Below are 17,214 nucleotides of genomic sequence, written 5' to 3' on the forward strand. Positions count from 1 at the left end.
GCAGAACATTTTCTTAATAAGCTTTGTTATGCCAGTTGACCTAGATGTCCCATGAAACCATGGTCCCCAGACCCCCACCCCTGCTACTCTGTCCCAAAAGTTGTATTCAAGAAACTTCTTAGCTTTGGTTTAGTCCAGTTGTGCTGACTTCCCCTGTAGTGTGTGCTGTCCTTCCCTTCACCCAAGATAATTCTTGTCTACTATCTAGTTAGTGAATAACCCTCACCCTGCCTCCCCACCCTCGTAAGCATCAAAGAATGTTTTCTTCTGTGTTTAAACCTTTTCTTGAGTTCTTATAATAATGGTCTTATATAATATTTATCCTTCTGTGACTGACTAAATTCACTCAGCATAATGACCTCCAGCTTCCTCCATGTTAAGATGTTTCACGGCTTCCTTGCTGTTCTTTATTGTTGCATAGTATTCCATTGTGTAGATATACATAATTTGTTTATCCATTCGTCTGTTGATGGGCACCTAGGTTGTTTCCATCTTTTTGCTATTGTGAACAGTGCTGCGATGAACATGGGTATGCATATATCTATTCATGTAACAGCTATTATTTCTCCAGGATATATTCCAAGGAGTGGGATAACTGGATCATATGGTACTTCTATTTCTAGCTTTTTAAGGAAGCACCAAATCAATTTCCAAAGTGATTGTACCATTTTACATTCCCATCAACAGTGTATAAGTGCTCCAGTCTCTCCACAACCTCTTCAGCATTTATTATTTTGTGTTTTTTGGATTAATGCTAGCCTTGTTGGGTGAGATGGTATCTCTTTGTAGTTTTGAGCTGCATTTCTCTAATGGCTAATGATGGTGAGCATTTCTTCATGTGTCTGCTAGCCGTCTGAATATCTTCTATGGCAAAGTGCCTGTTTGTATCCTTTGCCCATTTTTCAATTGGGTTATTTGTCTTTTGGTTGTTGAGGTTTTACAGTATCTTGTAGATTTTAAGAGATTAGATGCTGATGAGATTTGTTGTAGCCAAAAATTTTTTCCCTGTCTGTAGGTTGTCTTTTTACTCTTTTGGTGAAGTCTTTTGATGAGCTTAAGCGTTTGATTTTTAGGAGCTCCCATTTATCTAGTCTCTCTTCTGGTGCTTGTGCATTGTTATTTATGGTTCGTATTGTGTTTATGCCATGTATTAGGGCTCCTAGCATTGTCCCTATTTTTTCTTTCATGATCTTTATCGTTTTTGATTTTATATTTGGGTCTTTGATCCATTTTGAGTTAGTTTTTGTGCTTGGTTTGAGGTATGAGTCTTTTTTCAGTTTTTTGCAGATGGATATCCGGTTATTCCAGCACCATTTGTTAAAGAGACTGTCTTTTCCCCAGTTAACGGACTTCGGGCCGTTGTCAAATATCAGCTGCTTATAGGTAGATGAATTTACATCTGGATTCTCAATTCTGTTCCATTGGTCTATGTATCTGTTGTTGTACCAGTACCAGGCTGTTTTGACTACAGTGGCAGTATAATAGGTTCTAAAATCAGGTAGTGTGAGGCCTTCCACTTTGTTCTTCTTCTTGAGTAATGCTTTACTTATCCGGGATGTCTTCCCTTCCCATGTGAAGTTGTTGATTTGTTCTCCATCTGATTAAAAAATGCCATTGGAATTTGGATTGGGATTGCATTGTGTCTGTAGATCACTTTGGAAAGAACTGACATTTTCACAATATTGAGTCTTCCTATCCATGAGCAAGGTATGTTTTTCCACTTATGCAGGTCTCTTTTGGTTTCCTGCAGTAGTGTCTTGTAGTTTTCATTGTATGGGTCTTTTACATCTCCAGTTAGATTTATTCCTAAACATTTTATCTTCTTGGGGGCTATTGTAAATGGTATTGATTTGGTAATTTCTTCTTCGAAGTTCTCTTTGTTGGTGTAAAGGAATCCAACTGATTTTTGTGTTTATCTTGTATCCTGAAACTTTGCTGAAATCTTCTATTAGTTCCAGTAGTTTCTTTGGCGTTTTCTCTGCATAAGATCATATCATCTGCAAATAGAGATACTTTGACTTCTTTCCTACCAATTTGGATGCCCTTTATTTCTTTTTCTAGCCTAATTGCTCTGGCTAGGACCTCCAGCACAATATTGAATAAGAGTGGTGATAAAGGGCATCCTTGTCTGGTTCAATTTCTTCATTTCTTACTTAGCCCCAGCTCACTTGACCTTTGACTTTTTCATTCCCTACAACCCTCCATTTTTGATTATCTTTCACCCTTTTCACTTTATTGCCTACCCACATTAGAAAGTGTTATTTAATCTATTTACTTATACTCTTACCAGTGTCCTCAATTTTCTCATTCTCTGCCACTGAGTTTGCTCCTTGTGTATAATAGAATGAAATGCTTCCTGGTCCGGAGCCATCTCCACGATCTTTGATATGTTTGAGCCCATTGTTGAGGCTCTTGTGTCAGTCCATCTCACTGAAGACTTCCCTCGTTTTTGCTGACCTTTTACTTTACCAAATATGATGTTCTTTTCTAGTGATTTGTCTTTCCTGATGACATGTCCAAAGTAAGCAAGTCTTGCCATCCTTGCTTCTAAGAAGCATTCCCATTGCATTTCTTCGAAGACTGATTTGTTCATTCTTCTTGCAGTCCATGGTATGCTTAATATTCTTTGCCAGCACCACAATTCAATGACATCAGTTTGTCTTCTGTCTCTTTTTTGCATTGTTCACCTTTTGTACGCATGTGAGGCATTTCAAAAGACCACAGCTTGGGTCAGGTGCACCATAGTCATCAAAGTGACGTATTTGCTGTTTAGAACTTCGAAGAGGTCTTTTGCTGCAAATTTGCCCAATGCAATAAGTCATTTGATTTCTTGACTGCTGCTTCCATGGGCTGGGGTGTGGTAAAACTTCAAGCATGAATCAATCTGTCTATATTTGCCATATGTACACTTACGCTGCTGCAAAAAAATCACACAAGTGAGCAGATTGTTATATGATCTTCAGATTCAGTTGAATTTGTAATGGGCAGAAATCTTCCTGTTATATACTTGTGAACTCTTTGGCTTAAGACCTTTCAAGAATTTGTTGAAAGATAGGGGCTCTTTCCCCAGAAAAACAGACAAAGGAATATACACTAAAAGTTTGCTTATAAATCTAAGGGATTCAGAGATCTCTTGAAACTCCCTCTTTGTTGTCTTAGCTGTCCTTTGGATCTAGATTAAAAATTTCTGATCCAATTATCTGTTCTATCCCCCACTATACCTTTTGTCTAATCTTCAAACTCTTCTCTCTGCTCACCCATTTCCCCTTCTCTCAACATACAACCTCCGTTCACATCACAAAAAAATAAAAACCTTTAGCTGGAAATTCTTCAGCCCACTAATCATACAAACCTACCTACATCCATACCACTTCTTTGCTCCTTTCCTTTTGTTGCAGTGAAAGAGTGGCCCATCTTGCCCATGCTCTGAAACCCATCTGCCTTTTCCTTAGGGGATCTAGTTCTCTTTCCTGTCTCCTCTCTGACTTCTGTCTTTAGCCTCTTTATCTTTACTCACTCTGTTAAACTTCCTCAATTCTCTGTCATCTTCCAAAGAACAAAGCCTCTCTCCTTCATCTTCTCATCTTCATTTTCCCTTTAACTGTTGGTTCTCCTTTCTTTTGCCTTTAGTACTAGGACTCTTGAAGGCATTTTCTGCATATTCTGTGACCCTACTGTTAACCCTCATCTGCTACTGTGTAGTGCTTACTTCCACCAAAGAAATTTTCTTCTTTCTAACTCCAGTTGTCAGTTGTACATCTCTCTAGAGGAATTTGACATGTATATTATCTCCCCCTTCTTAAAACCTTCTCCTCCGGTGACCTTCTGAACATAGATTTAAGAATCACAGTGAGATTGAGCTATAAAGTAAGATCATCTAGGGAGAATGTAAAGTATATGAAGATAATTAGGATGAAACAAAATTGGTGATGATATGGTAGCAGAGCATCCTATCTGTCCATCCTTTTGTAACTTTGGGAAGTTTTAGCCCTCTTTAATTTTCTACATCTGTAATTTAAAAAAGTATGTGTTCTAAAAGCTGAAAATGCTTATGTTGATGTAATTTAATTTTATAATAAAAAAATTTAAGTATGATAATTACATTATCTCAAAAGCAGAGCTCTCCTATTATGTATGGACTGTTTCTATAGTGATTACTATTCTGATTATAGATAATTGTTCTTAAAAATGGTTAGTAAGAGTAGAGAAGGATAATGGGCTGTCATTTATGATAATAGTTAACATTTCTTGAGTGTTAACTGTGTGCCAGGCACTGACCTGTATGAACTCATTTATTGTTCACAGGAACCCTATGGGATAGATATTATTTAATATTATTTTCCATATTATAGAGAAGAAAACTGAAATACAAAAAGGATGAGTAGCTTGTTCAAAGCCTCGGCCACATTCCTATTGAGTGGCGTCGGCAGGATTCACACAAAAGTGGTCTCACTCAAGAGCCTGAACTTTTAGCCATTGTGCTAATGCCTCTCATGATACTATATTTTGACTCATTAAATATAATGTTAAAATATAAAATTATATCTTAGCGATGAAAGTTAGAAAAAGGGCTCATAGAATTATTTCATCTAGCTCCTGGATTGAATTCCGGTCTAGACATCATATGATTTTTATTTCATGCAATAAATACTTACTGCGTGATCTCTAATGTGTCACTCATTACAAGGTACCATATTTCTCCTTTTAAAATAAAGGTAGCACTGGTCTTTCAGAAAAACTATAAATTATGTGTCCATGATTAGGATAGGAGATTCGGAAAATCTTTTTAACAATCTCCTCAAAGTCAGCAACTATGTCTTTTTCATCTTTGTATACCCAGGTCCTTGAATAGAGACATGCCTATAGCACCTAAATAAGTGTTTATTGAATATTCTTATTAGTGCCTTTTATCTTTTTCCTCCTTATTGCATTGTTTACTTAATGTTTTTTATTTCAGATGGATCTTGTAAGAAATTGACTTAATTTTTTTTTTTTTTTTAAACCTAGGGGATGTCCCACTCTTGTTCAAGCATTGCCAGGTCCTAGCACACAAGTTACTGCAGGCAGCAACCACACGGCAGTACTGTTAATGGATGGACAGGTCTTCACATTTGGAAGTTTTTCTGTAAGAAACTTTTTAAACAATAATATTACATTGTACCATTGCCTTATAAATCGTCTACATTAGTTATTTTTTCCTGGTTCCAGTAAAATTCTTTGTATTATAGTTATTGCATATTCAGATTTTCTGCCTCCACATCCAACAGAAACAAAACCTGAATGACATTAATTTGAAATAATTTTCTCCTCTAAATCAGCATTAGAATTTATTGAATTTAACTGTTATGTTAGAATTTGATATATTTATTCCAGATCAAAACCCTTTAAGAATTCAGTAGTAATAATTCTGTCGTATGAAAGCTTATTTCTCACCTATCTTCTAAAGATTCATTTTTTAAAACATACAGAACTATTTCTACTCTAAAGTTTTTTAAAAGACTAGTTTTGTTTAAAATTATAGTTTTCTTTTTCCTCTCTGTCTCTATCTCTCTGGTCTTTCTTTTTGCCAAAGCTTGAAGAGGGTGAAAATGATCTGTGAATTTCGTATAGTTTGGGCATATTAGAGGTCAAAGAAAAGCTTTGTAAGACTGCTAAAAAAAAACCCATACCATCTCTGACTTGGATTAACTATACAGAACTCTGTAACTTAGGTCTCTGAGATGTGCTTTGTAGCTCCTACCCTTTAAAAAAATGTAAATGTGAATTTAAAAATAATAACTTTTATTTGGAGATGAAAATAAGAATAATACATAGAACACCCGTGTATTATTTTACCAGATTCATCTATTAAGGTTTTGCTCTATTTCTTTTATCATTTTCTTTCTGTCTGTACCTCTCCCTCTTTACCTCTGTCCACTTCTCTCTGCTTGTGTGTATGCACGGATATAAAATATTTTCTTACTGAATCCTTTAAGAATAGCTTGCATACGTTATGGCCCTTTACTCCTAGATAGTTTGTATTTTGTCAGTTGACCCTGTACTTTTCTTTGGCATTTTCCTCCTCCTGGCTAGCCATAGACACTGCATTTATTTGTCGTGTCTCCTTGTTGTTCTTGTATGCCATCAAGTCAATTCCAACACATAGTGACTCTATAAGAGTGAGTAGAACTGCCCCATAGAGTTTCCTAGGCAGTAATCTTTACAGGAACAGATTACCAGGTCTTTTCTTCCGCAGAGCAGCTAGTGGGTTCAAACCAGCAACCTTTTGGTTAGCAGCCGAACACTTAACCATTGCACCACCAGGGCTCCTTCATGTCTCCTTTAATCTGTAATGTTTCCTCAAGTTTTCTTTGTCTAGTTTGACACTGACATTTTTGAAGAATATGATAGATATATGTATGTATATTAAGAGAATGTTTCTTACATTCGGTTTATCTGATATTCCCTCACGTTTAGATTCAGATTATGCACTCCATATCAAAATACCATGTAAGTGATGTTGTGTTGTTCTTAGGGCATCACATCTAGAGGCAGAAGATGTTTATCTGCTCCTCAGTGGTGATGTAAATTTTGATTACCTGGTCAATATGTTCTCTGATTTCACTACTGTATAGTTGGTAGTTTTTCCTTGCAACTAATAAGTAATCTGTGGGTTGACACTTTTAAAACCATGCAGATATCTGCTTTTTTCTTATCAAAATTTTCCCCTACATCTGGCATCCATTGATCATTCTTGCCTGAACCAGTCTTCACTATGATTGTTACAAAATGATGATTTTCCGACTCCAACACCTCTTCCACATTTACCAGTCAGCACTTTGCATTTTATTATAAGAGCCCTCCTTTCCTATTTGTTTGTCTACCTGTTGACTTATTATTGGTATAAAACCCAAAAAACCTGTTGCCGTTGAGCCAATTCTGACTCATAGTGACCCTATAGGACAGAGTAAAACAGCCCCATAGGGTTTCCAAGGAGCGGCTTGTGGATTTAATCTGCCGACCTTTTGGTTAGCAGCCCAGTGCTTAACCACTTAGTCACCAGGGCCCCTTTTTTGTCCTTAATTATTTGGGACAATTATTAGATTGTCCCAGATTTGGCCAGTGGGCGCCCCTTAAAGCTGGTTCTTGTGTTGTTGTTACATGCCCCTTCGTTTGTTCATTGGTTTGTTTTGAGGACTTTTATACTTCCTGTCATAACAAGGTGTTCCAGGCTCATCTTGTACATACCTTATCTCAGTTCTAGAATTAGCCATGTCTCCAAGAACTCTGGTTCTTTTTAGTGGGGAGCAGTGTTAGACACCAACTGGTACTAGTATTAGACACCAACTGGTTCCTTTGTTTATTGCTACCGGGTGTCTTTGCTTCGCCAGTATACATATGTGTGTGTATACATGTACATGTATGTATTTTAGAAGTTCTAAGTCCACACCAATACTTCCAACTACAGTCTGTTCCCACAGAGTTCTGTCTTGCCTTCTCCCATGCCATATTTGTTATGTCCCTTCTTCCACAGTGAGAATTCTGGCTCCCAACAACATCAACACATTTATTTCTCACTCAGTCAGTCCTAAAATAGAAGTGCTTTGTCCATGTTGTTGTGTGCTGTTGAGTCAATTCTGACTCAGAGGAGCCCCATGTGACAGAGTAGAAGTGCCCCATAGGGTTTCCTAGGTTGTGATCTTCACAGGAACAATCACCAGGTCTTTTCTCTTGCAGAGCTGATGGGTTTGAACCATCAACCTTTTGGTTAGCGGCCAAGCACTTAACCATTGTGCCACCAGGGTTCCCTGCTTTGCCTACACTATTACAAAAACAAACTCACTAGAAACACTTCAGGATTTGTTTGTCATTCTTGCTCCTGTCATTCCTCCCACCTGTGCCTTCTCTAAGACCAAAAGCGTATAGACAGATACTGTGTTCATAAATTACTTGGATTAATTCTTTCTCCCCATTGCCTCTCAGTGGAATTATGTTATTCCTTTAGAATAGATGCGAGTTCATTTGTTTACGTTTGCTTTGAGTTTAAGGATCTCCACCCCTACCCTGCGTCCTTTGATTTAATTTAATTTTTTGCATATGTAGAAACATTAACATGTTTCCAAACATTAAGTTATACAAAAACACTATACTTACATACCATATCCCTGGTATCCCTACTCTCCATCTCCCCTTCAAACCATACTTGTAGGTAACAAACTTCATTGTTTTCCAGTTTATCCTTCCTGTGTTTCTTCTTGTAAAGATATAGATAGATAAAAAGATATACACACTGTGTGTGTGTGTGTGTGTGTGTATATATATACACACACACATCATGTATGTTTATGTGTGTGTAAGGAGCCCTGGTGGCACAGTGGTTGGGCGCTCGGCAGCTAATCAGAACGTCAGCAGTTTGAACCCACCAGCAGCTCAGTGGGAGAAACGACCTGGTCATCTGCTCCTATAAAGATTACAGCCTAGGAAACCCAGTGGGCAGTTTTACTCAGTCATATGGGGTCGTTATGAGTCAGAATCAATTCGATATCACACAATACCATAAGTGTATGTATATGCACACACATACATATATATAATTATTTCACCCTCCTTGTTTTTCAAAAAGTAGGATATGGTATATGCTCTTCTGCACTTTGCTGTTTCCACTTTAATATAGTTCCTAGAAGTCACTCCAAATCGGTTCATAGAGATCTTTGTTATTCTTTTTTACATTTGCATAGTACTCCATTGAGTAGATACTGTACTTTATTCAGTCACTATCGTATGCTTAGACATTTAGGTGCCTTCCAACATATTTCAGTTATAGCAGTGAATATTGTTAGTGGTTTATCTTTGAGGTAAATTCCTAAAAGTGAGATTTCTGGGTCAAAGACTACATATGTATCGTGTTTTATAAGGTATTGACAATTCATTCCTCTTTATTTTATATCCTTGCCAGTAATATGACAGTGCCCTTTCTCCACAGCCTTGCCAATACAAGGTGTTTTCCCGCTTTTTAATTCACGCCGGTCTGATGGGTAGAAATGAGCCTGCTCACTTCCAAGTCCCTTTGCTTTAGCTCATGCTGTGAACCTCCAAGTCCTGACTAATGTGTAGTATTTTATCATTAAGGGTTGTATTTTCTTTTCGAGAGGGTGATTTTACCTCTGCTTTTCCAAAGTCCTCTATACACCTCTGTTCTCCTTGTTCTTCCTAAACCTTCCCATTTGTGCCTTCCACACCCACAAGCTTGCAATGACAGGCAGGTGGAGAGAACTCTTGTCAGAATTTGATTTTATCCTCTGGTTACAGGTAATTTGAAGATCATGGTATCCTCTGTCTCCTAATACCACTGGAGGCATGAGTCATTTGTGGTTTAATTTCTCTCCATATTGATTTATGTTATTGGGAGGAATGTGAGTGGCAAGATTTGAAATCAGACAACTATCATTGTCCTCCAATCCCTGTTGTGAGCTTTTATGAATTTAAATGTGGCTTATTTATAATCACATTATGAACTCCTATGGGGATGTTCAGCGTCTGTCATATTTTTGTACTTCTTTTCTTCACATTAGTTGGTTGGTAGTAAAGGAGTAGATACTTATTTCAGTAGTCAGTGGAAAGTATAACTAATTTCTTTGCACTCCGGAAGTATAATATGATTTATTTTGCACAGTGTTCATATTTTTATGGTTTTTGTTTCTTTTGTCAAGAAGAAAGGATAGACATTGAAAGAATGTGAGAATAAACATTGAATCTTTTGGCTACTTCTGTAATCTGTTTGCCACTTTTCCTTACCAGAGGTTGAAGCTCAGTTGCTCTGCAGTCAGTTTGTGGCTGTGTTTCCTTGCTGTGGTGTTGAAGGAGAAGTAGAACTGAAATAAGAACCTGGTACTCGGGTCAGAGCTTGAGCAGACTGTTGGCAGTGCACCAGGCTCCCTCTTCTTCAGGTTTTTTGCTATCGTTGCTTATTCCACTGCTGACACAAGATAACTCTGGATGCTCCAGTGCGGCATTTTCAGAGGATTTCTGGAAGTGGAATGCTATGGAGAGAGAGCTCTCCAGAGCTACGGGTGAAGAGTATTTACTGATCTAATGTGAACATTCTTTTATTCTTCTTCAGCTACTAGCTTAGTAGCCAGACACTTCCTGTTGCTTCTTAACTTAAACTCTTACCTCACCAGGTACCTATAGACAGTCTAATTTTTTTAAGTGAGTTAACAGCTATTAAGACGTTGTGCCTAATATTGATTCTGCTGTTTATCTTAAAACATAAATGAAATAACTTACATGTAATCGTTAGGTTATGTAATTTGTGAATTGTATTCACAGTTCCAGTATTAACTACCTTTGGTCTTTTATCCAAATATTTTTAGATGGTGTGAGTTCAATAGTGAATTCACGGTCATTTTGTACTGTCAATTTATAGTGTCAAATGATTTTTAAAATAAACTAATTGTGTAACATATTATGTATTTATCATACTTCTCCTTTTGGATTTTGGATATAGTCACAGTATTTGGAGAAAATTTCTGGCATGGAAAAATATTTCAAATTTATTATTTTTTTTTTAATAATGCACTTTGTGGTTTGTTGAAGAGATAATTCCCAGAAGCAATAGAAGTTATTTTATTACTCTATAAGTGTTTGGTCCAACTTTCATATGTATTGATGAAGAATGTCTCATAGAGCTTACTTTTGTCTACTCTTTCCTTAACCTTATAAAAATTATAGATTGTTTATCCAGTAATATTGTTAATATGATTTATTTAATCTTTTAGAAAGGACAACTGGGCAGACCAATTTTGGACGTGCCATATTGGAATGCAAAGCCAGCTCCCATGCCTAACATTGGATCAAAATATGGACGGAAAGCTACCTGGATAGGTGCAAGTGGGGACCAGACTTTCTTACGAATTGATGAAGCACTTATTAATTCTCATGTGCTTGCTACATCAGAAATTTTTGCCAGCAAACACATAATAGGTAATATCAAAACCAAACAACTCTTCTCCTCCCCCCACAAAAATATCACTTGTCTAGATTCATAGTGAATGGTTTTATCTTTCCCTATAAAGAGAAATAGTCTTGTGCCTTTTTGTCTTTGTTTTCTTTCTGTTTGAAGACATTTAAAAGAAGCCACTAAGTGACTGTGTTTATATTTGTCTGTTGGATGTGGCGAAGCCCTGGTGGCGCAATGGTTAAGAGTTTGGCTGCTAACCGAAAGGTCATCAGTTTGAATCCACCAGCTGCTCCTTTGAAAACCTGTGGGGCAGTTCTCTTCTGTCCTATAGGGTCGCTATGAGTCAGCATCAACTCGATGGCAACAGCAACGGGTATCTGTCGGAAGAATGGAAGAATGAGGAGATGGGCAAACCAGAGTATTTATAAGCTAGACATTGGTGGAAATATTAGCTAAATTTTAGCAGAGTAAAATCTATATTAGAGTGATGGTTTTTTTTTCTGCATTGTTTCTTGTTAAATAAATGTTAGAAATTAATTTTTATGAGAGATTATATAATGCAAACTTGGATGTTTCACTAAGACCAAGATTTCAGTTCATACTCGTGCTCATGAAACCATGAATAATTATATTTGAATAGTGAAGTGTAGAGATGAGAAGCATGTGTTTTGGATTCAAATAGCCTGAGATTTTATTCCTTAATTTCACCACTTATAGGCTTTTTATGTCACAGTGATTTTAAGCACTTGGCTGTTAACTGAAAGGTCACGGTTTGAACCCACCAGCAGCTCCTCAGGAGAAAAGACCTGGCAATCTGCTCCCATAAAGATTATAGCCTAGAAAACCCCATGGGGCAGTTCTACTCTTTCCTGTAGCTCGCTATGAGTTGGAGTCGACTCGATGGCACACAACAACAACCTCTTTAAGTGTAGGTTTCGTCATCTGTGGAATGGAGATAATAGTAATACCTACAGGGTTTATGCGACTATAAAATGGTAATGCATATTTAAAGTACGTATAAATATTTTTCCCAAGGCTTGGTACCTGCTTCTATATCAGAACCTCCTCCATTTAAATGTCTTCTGATAAATAAAGTGGATGGGAGCTGTAAAACTTTTAATGATTCTGAGCAAGAGGATCTGCAAGGATTTGGTGTATGTCTTGATCCTGTGTATGATGTAATTTGGAGGTAAGTGTCTCTGCTTATAAAATAGAGTAGTAATTAAGTTTTGATCAAATTACACTTTTCAGTAATATAAAATTCTTGTACAGGCACTTTTCACATGTGAGAACTCTCCTGTTAAATTCACAACTGCACTTTTATCATAGTGATTCACAGGCACCCTTACAGTATTAAAAAAAAAAAAAACCTCAATTGCTATCAAGTTGATTCCAGCTCATAGTGACCTATTGGACAGAGTAGAACTGCAACATATGGTTTCCGAAGCTGTAAATCTTTTGGTTTTTTTTTAAGATTAATAAGATTCTTTACTGTCCAGAGGGCTTTAATGTGTTCGGAGAGGCTCACTTAACCACTTTTTAAATGTTTAATTATTAAATACAAAAACCAATAAACAAAACTTTGAAAATGTTTATGAAAAATAATCACAAACTTACGTGCTGAGAGAATATATACTACAAATTTAACAACTGATTCTTTGAACACTTTAAACACCTTTTGCAACAGAATAATCATACATGTATACTGTTAAAACTAATTTATTAGAGCAGTTGCATTTAAACCTGTTCAAAAGTATCAGTACCACATGTTTAATTGATTTCTTTTTTATTTTTATTTTTGTGAATCTATCAATTTTTTTTTAAGTTGTTGCGCTTTAAGTGTAAGTTTACAGTTCAAGTTAGTCTCTCATACAAACATTTATACATACAGTGTTATGTGACCCTTGTTGCTCTCCCTATACTGTGACAGCACACTCCTTTCTACCCCGGATTTCCCATGTCCATTCAACCAGCTCCTGACCCTCTCTGCCTTCTCATCTCATCTCTGGACAGGAACTGCCCATTTAGTCTCATGTATCTACTTGAGCTAAGAAGCACACTCTTCACGAGTATCATTTTATATCCCATCATCCAGTCTAATCTTTGTCTGAAGAGTTGGCCTCGGGAATGGTTTTAGTTCTGGGCTAACAGAGAGTCTGGGGGCCATGTCTTCTGGGGTCCCTCCAGTCTCAATCAAACCATTAAGTCTGGTCTTTTACTAGAATTTGAGTTCTGTACCCCACTTTTCTCCTACTCCATCAAGGACTCTCTGTTTTGTTCCCTGTCAGGGCGGTCTTTGGTGGTAGCTGGGCACCATCTAGTTCTTCTGGTCTCAGACTGATGAAGTCTCTGGTTTATGTGGCCCTTTCTGTCTCTTGGGCTAATACTTTCCTTGTGTCTATTGTGTTCTTCATTCTCCTTTATTCCAGGTGGATTAGGACCAATTGATGCATCTTAGTTGGCCGCTCGCTAGCTTTTAAGACCCCAGACGCCACTCACCAAAGTGGGATGCAGAACATTTTCTTAATAAACTTTGTTATGTCAGTTGACCTAAGTGCCCCCTGAAACCATGGCCCCCAGACCCCTACCTGTGCTACTTTGTACCTTGAAGTGTTTGGTTGTATTCAGGAAACTTCTTAGCTTTGGTTTAGTCCAGTTATGCTGACCTCCCCTTTAGTGTGTGCAAAACTGTAAATCTTTATGGAAGCAAACGGCCACATCTTTCTCTCACAGAGAAGCTGGTGGGTTCTAATTCCCAACCTTTCTGTTAGTAGCCAAGCTCTTTAACCACTTCACCACCAGGGCTCCTTCTTTACAGTATAGCACAGTGGTTTAGAGCATGTATTCAGAACCAGACTGCCTAGGTTTATCCTAGCTCCACAATTTGCTCTCTGTGTCACCTTGGAGAAGTTATTTGGAGGCTCTATGCCTCAGTTTTCTCATTTATAAAATGGGGATAATAGTACCTACCTCATAGGTTGTTATGGGTATTAAATAATTTAGAATAAATGTACATAGTAGATGCTATAGAAATCTTTTTATTACTCTGATAACCATTAATTTTACTTTCAAGAATTCTATTGTTAATTACTTTTAATCTGATACCAATCCTATCTGTGTATAGAGTTCATCCTATTTCTCTTTCCCATAAATATCTGATTATTAACATATATGTAGAAGAAATTATGCCAAAGACAAATTCAGAATAAGGTAAATGAACCTGCCCTTTAGGAGTGTCCATAACAACATTTCCATGTTGGTAAAGAAATATTCAGGGTTACCTAAACTCTGGAAATTATAAAAATACAGAGATGGCTAAAGGTACACAAGGAACTCAAGAAAGAAATAATAATGTATTTGTTTAAAAATTATTTTGGTACTTTATATACTACAAAGAGTAAAGAATAGTTATTCTTCTCAGCTTTCCTAGCTTTGGATACTCAGAGTCTTGGTACTAAAATAGTAGGTGTACTCTGCTGTTACCAGAGTGGCTTGTCACAGCACTTACCAATTTGTGTTTTTTCCCCCTCTTGCTTTGTTTATTGGGCAAACCTTAGTAGGCAAGAATTCAGGTAAGATGAATGGTTAGAGTGGGGTGAGTGAGGACAGAGAGGAGACATTTTGTCTTCTTTCTTCTGTCCATCCCTACTTCAATTTCCATCATCCAGCTGAGTCTTAAGAGGCCACGTTTTCAGTTAATCATGAGGACTGGATTCAGAGTGAAGGAACTGTAGTGTTTCCTAGTTTGTTGACTTGGGCATTTTGTGAGACAGTCTGAAAGTCAGAATTGGGTTGAACAGTGCTTTTAGATCTCTCCGGCAGCATTGTACAGGGTAGATTAAATAACAAGAGATTATGAGTGACTGTTCCTTTGTAGTAATATGTATGAAAACATGAGGTGTACTAAGAACCACAATTAGAGTGATCACAATGGGATGTGATGGAGAGGATAGAAAGAGTGAGTTTAAAGATATGATTGTCTGCAATTATTTACTAATTAGACATCATTATACTTAAGAGAGTTAGTTATCAAAGAACATGCTCTAGTTTGGATTTAGGTTTAAATCAATGTATTGTTTTCTATAATCCTTATATGTTTTAATTTTAAATGAAGTGTATTTGCATTAACAAAACAAAAATAAAATTGGCAGCATGAAATTTATTTCCGAATACCTTCACTAGGTTAGAGATAATAGTATAACTAGATTCTAGAAATAAACACTTACTTGAATTAGAACTACTTGTCTGGGGTCTTAATACAACTCTAAAGTGTAGTCTAGTTAGTTGAACCTTTCATTTTAATGTATGATTGTAGCAATGGGACATATGATCTCAGATGCCATGCCAGGTCCTTGATTGCTCTCCTTTTGCTCCAAAACAGATTAAATGATGAAGGGCCATCTCCTCCTATGTTTCAGTAAAACAACTGAGAGGTTTTTTTCCTGAAAATCAGTATCAGTTTCTTGCCATTATCCTAACTTTTGGCTACTTTTTGTCTTTGTGTTTTTCAATAGGGTATTTGCATTTAAAGCTATCACAGACATTGCAGATCCAGTATTAGCTTACTTTGGCTTTCCTTCCTGCCTGAACTACTTCCTTTTGTATTCTTTAGGAGTACAATACCCTTGCTCTTATAGAATTCATTTTTTGGGGGGAAATACAGAGTGTATAAAAGTGAACAATTAAGATACTTATAGCTCTTGATAGGCACCATGAAGGAAAAAGAGGATGTTGTGAATGAGAATAACAGCAGTGACCTATCTTTTATATGACGGAGACAATATAAATTAAAACCTTGAAGAATGGGAAGGAGCCAGGCATTTGAAGAGTCAGAGAGAGCTTAGTAGCCCCACGTGCTCTAATGCAAGCAAGGGCTTGGCAATGTTCTAGGACTTTGAAGAGGGCCTGTATGCTTTGGCCAGATCTCTTAATGTCAAGTTCCAACTCAAAATGGATTGGAAGGAGGCAAGAGTAGAAGTAGGAGGTTACTGTAGTAGAACAAAGGAGAGATGATGGCTTGAATATAGGGCTATAGTACGGAAGATTGAGAGAAGCGATTGACAGTATGTATTTTGAAGTAGAACCAACAGGAATGGGAGTGGGATGGTCATTAAGGAAAGGAGTAGTCAAGGATGACTCCCAAGTTTTTCCTTCAGTATTTGAGTAGATATTGATGGCATTAACCGAGGTAGGAAAGGCAGAGAGGGAGGACTTCTGTTTTTGACATGTTAAGTTTGAGTTCTAAATGGAGATATTAAGTAGACAATTTAGATAAATGAGTGAGGCTCAAAGGAGTGGTCTGGATTGGGGATATAAATTTGGTAGTGTTTAGTTTATAAGTGGTATCTAAAGCTATGGTGCTGAATGAGATCACTTAGGCAGAGAAGATAAGTTGAGGAGAGAGTCCTGGGGGATTTCTGAAATTTAGAAGTTAGACAGGAGAGGAAAAAGTAGTTGGAAGACAGAGAGGGAGCAGCCAATGAAGTAGAAGAAAAACCCGGAAGGTATGCTGACATGGAAGTTAGAAACGGAAGTGGGTCAAGAAGAGAAGGAGGGGTTGACTAAGTTGACAGCAAAAAATTTCTTTTGATTTGGCTACTTGGAAGTCATTTGCAATCTTCAGTATAATAATTTCATTGAGATGTTAGAGATGCAAACTAGATTGGTATGGTTTGAAGAGTAATTGAGGATTTCCACTTCTCGCAGTTTGGTAGACTAGATACTTTGAAGGACGTACGCTTTAGAAAAATTATTTTTTAAATATATTTTGTATATCACTTGGTACTCAGGAAGTAAAGAAAATCACTAATTTAATGCCCCTGGCCTACACCCTCAAGAAAAGAAAACCAGCATAAAAATAAAAACCATACCTCTGTAAGGTGACACTTGAGCAGTAAGCAAATAAGCACATGTGAAACACAGGGTTGTGCTAGGGCAAATGCTGATATCAGCACTGCAATTTGGAAAATAACCTTTGTGCCAGCTGCAAGGTGAAGGAGACGGAGACTGATCTTGACTTTCAGATTAAGCCTCTGAAATGGTGCTAAAGTGGAACCAGATAGATAATACCCCTTTGCCTCCAACAGAAGGCAAGTGTAAATCACCGTTGGAGAAAAATACCCTCCATTCTGACCCACAAGTTTTCAGCGAATTAAGAGTCAATCAAATATAAGTTTAAAGTATAATAGCTGTCATTGTGAGTGAAATTCAACAGAAGAACAAGCAACAAAATCAGTTTCACATCATGGACTTGTCAGTAACAGAATATAAATTAA

The 17,214-nt window shown here is 37.1% G+C and overlaps 1 protein-coding gene across 10 annotated transcripts in view; it reads left to right on the forward strand.

Annotated features, from left to right (window-relative positions):
* Positions 1–17,214, forward strand: part of MYCBP2 (MYC binding protein 2) — a 308,219-nt gene that overhangs the window by 119,403 nt on the left and 171,602 nt on the right. For all 10 annotated transcript variants that reach the window (XM_023726707.1, XM_023726708.1, XM_023726712.1 and 7 more), the window contains 3 exons: positions 5,008–5,125; positions 10,758–10,962; positions 11,975–12,128. In XM_023726707.1, the coding sequence (XP_023582475.1) occupies positions 5,008–5,125; positions 10,758–10,962; positions 11,975–12,128 (477 nt within the window). The remainder of the gene's footprint in view (positions 1–5,007; positions 5,126–10,757; positions 10,963–11,974; positions 12,129–17,214) is intronic.

The sequence above is a fragment of the Trichechus manatus genome, unplaced genomic scaffold (genome assembly GCF_000243295.1).
Source record: "Trichechus manatus latirostris isolate Lorelei unplaced genomic scaffold, TriManLat1.0 scaffold00013, whole genome shotgun sequence".
Classification (NCBI taxonomy): domain Eukaryota; kingdom Metazoa; phylum Chordata; class Mammalia; order Sirenia; family Trichechidae; genus Trichechus; species Trichechus manatus.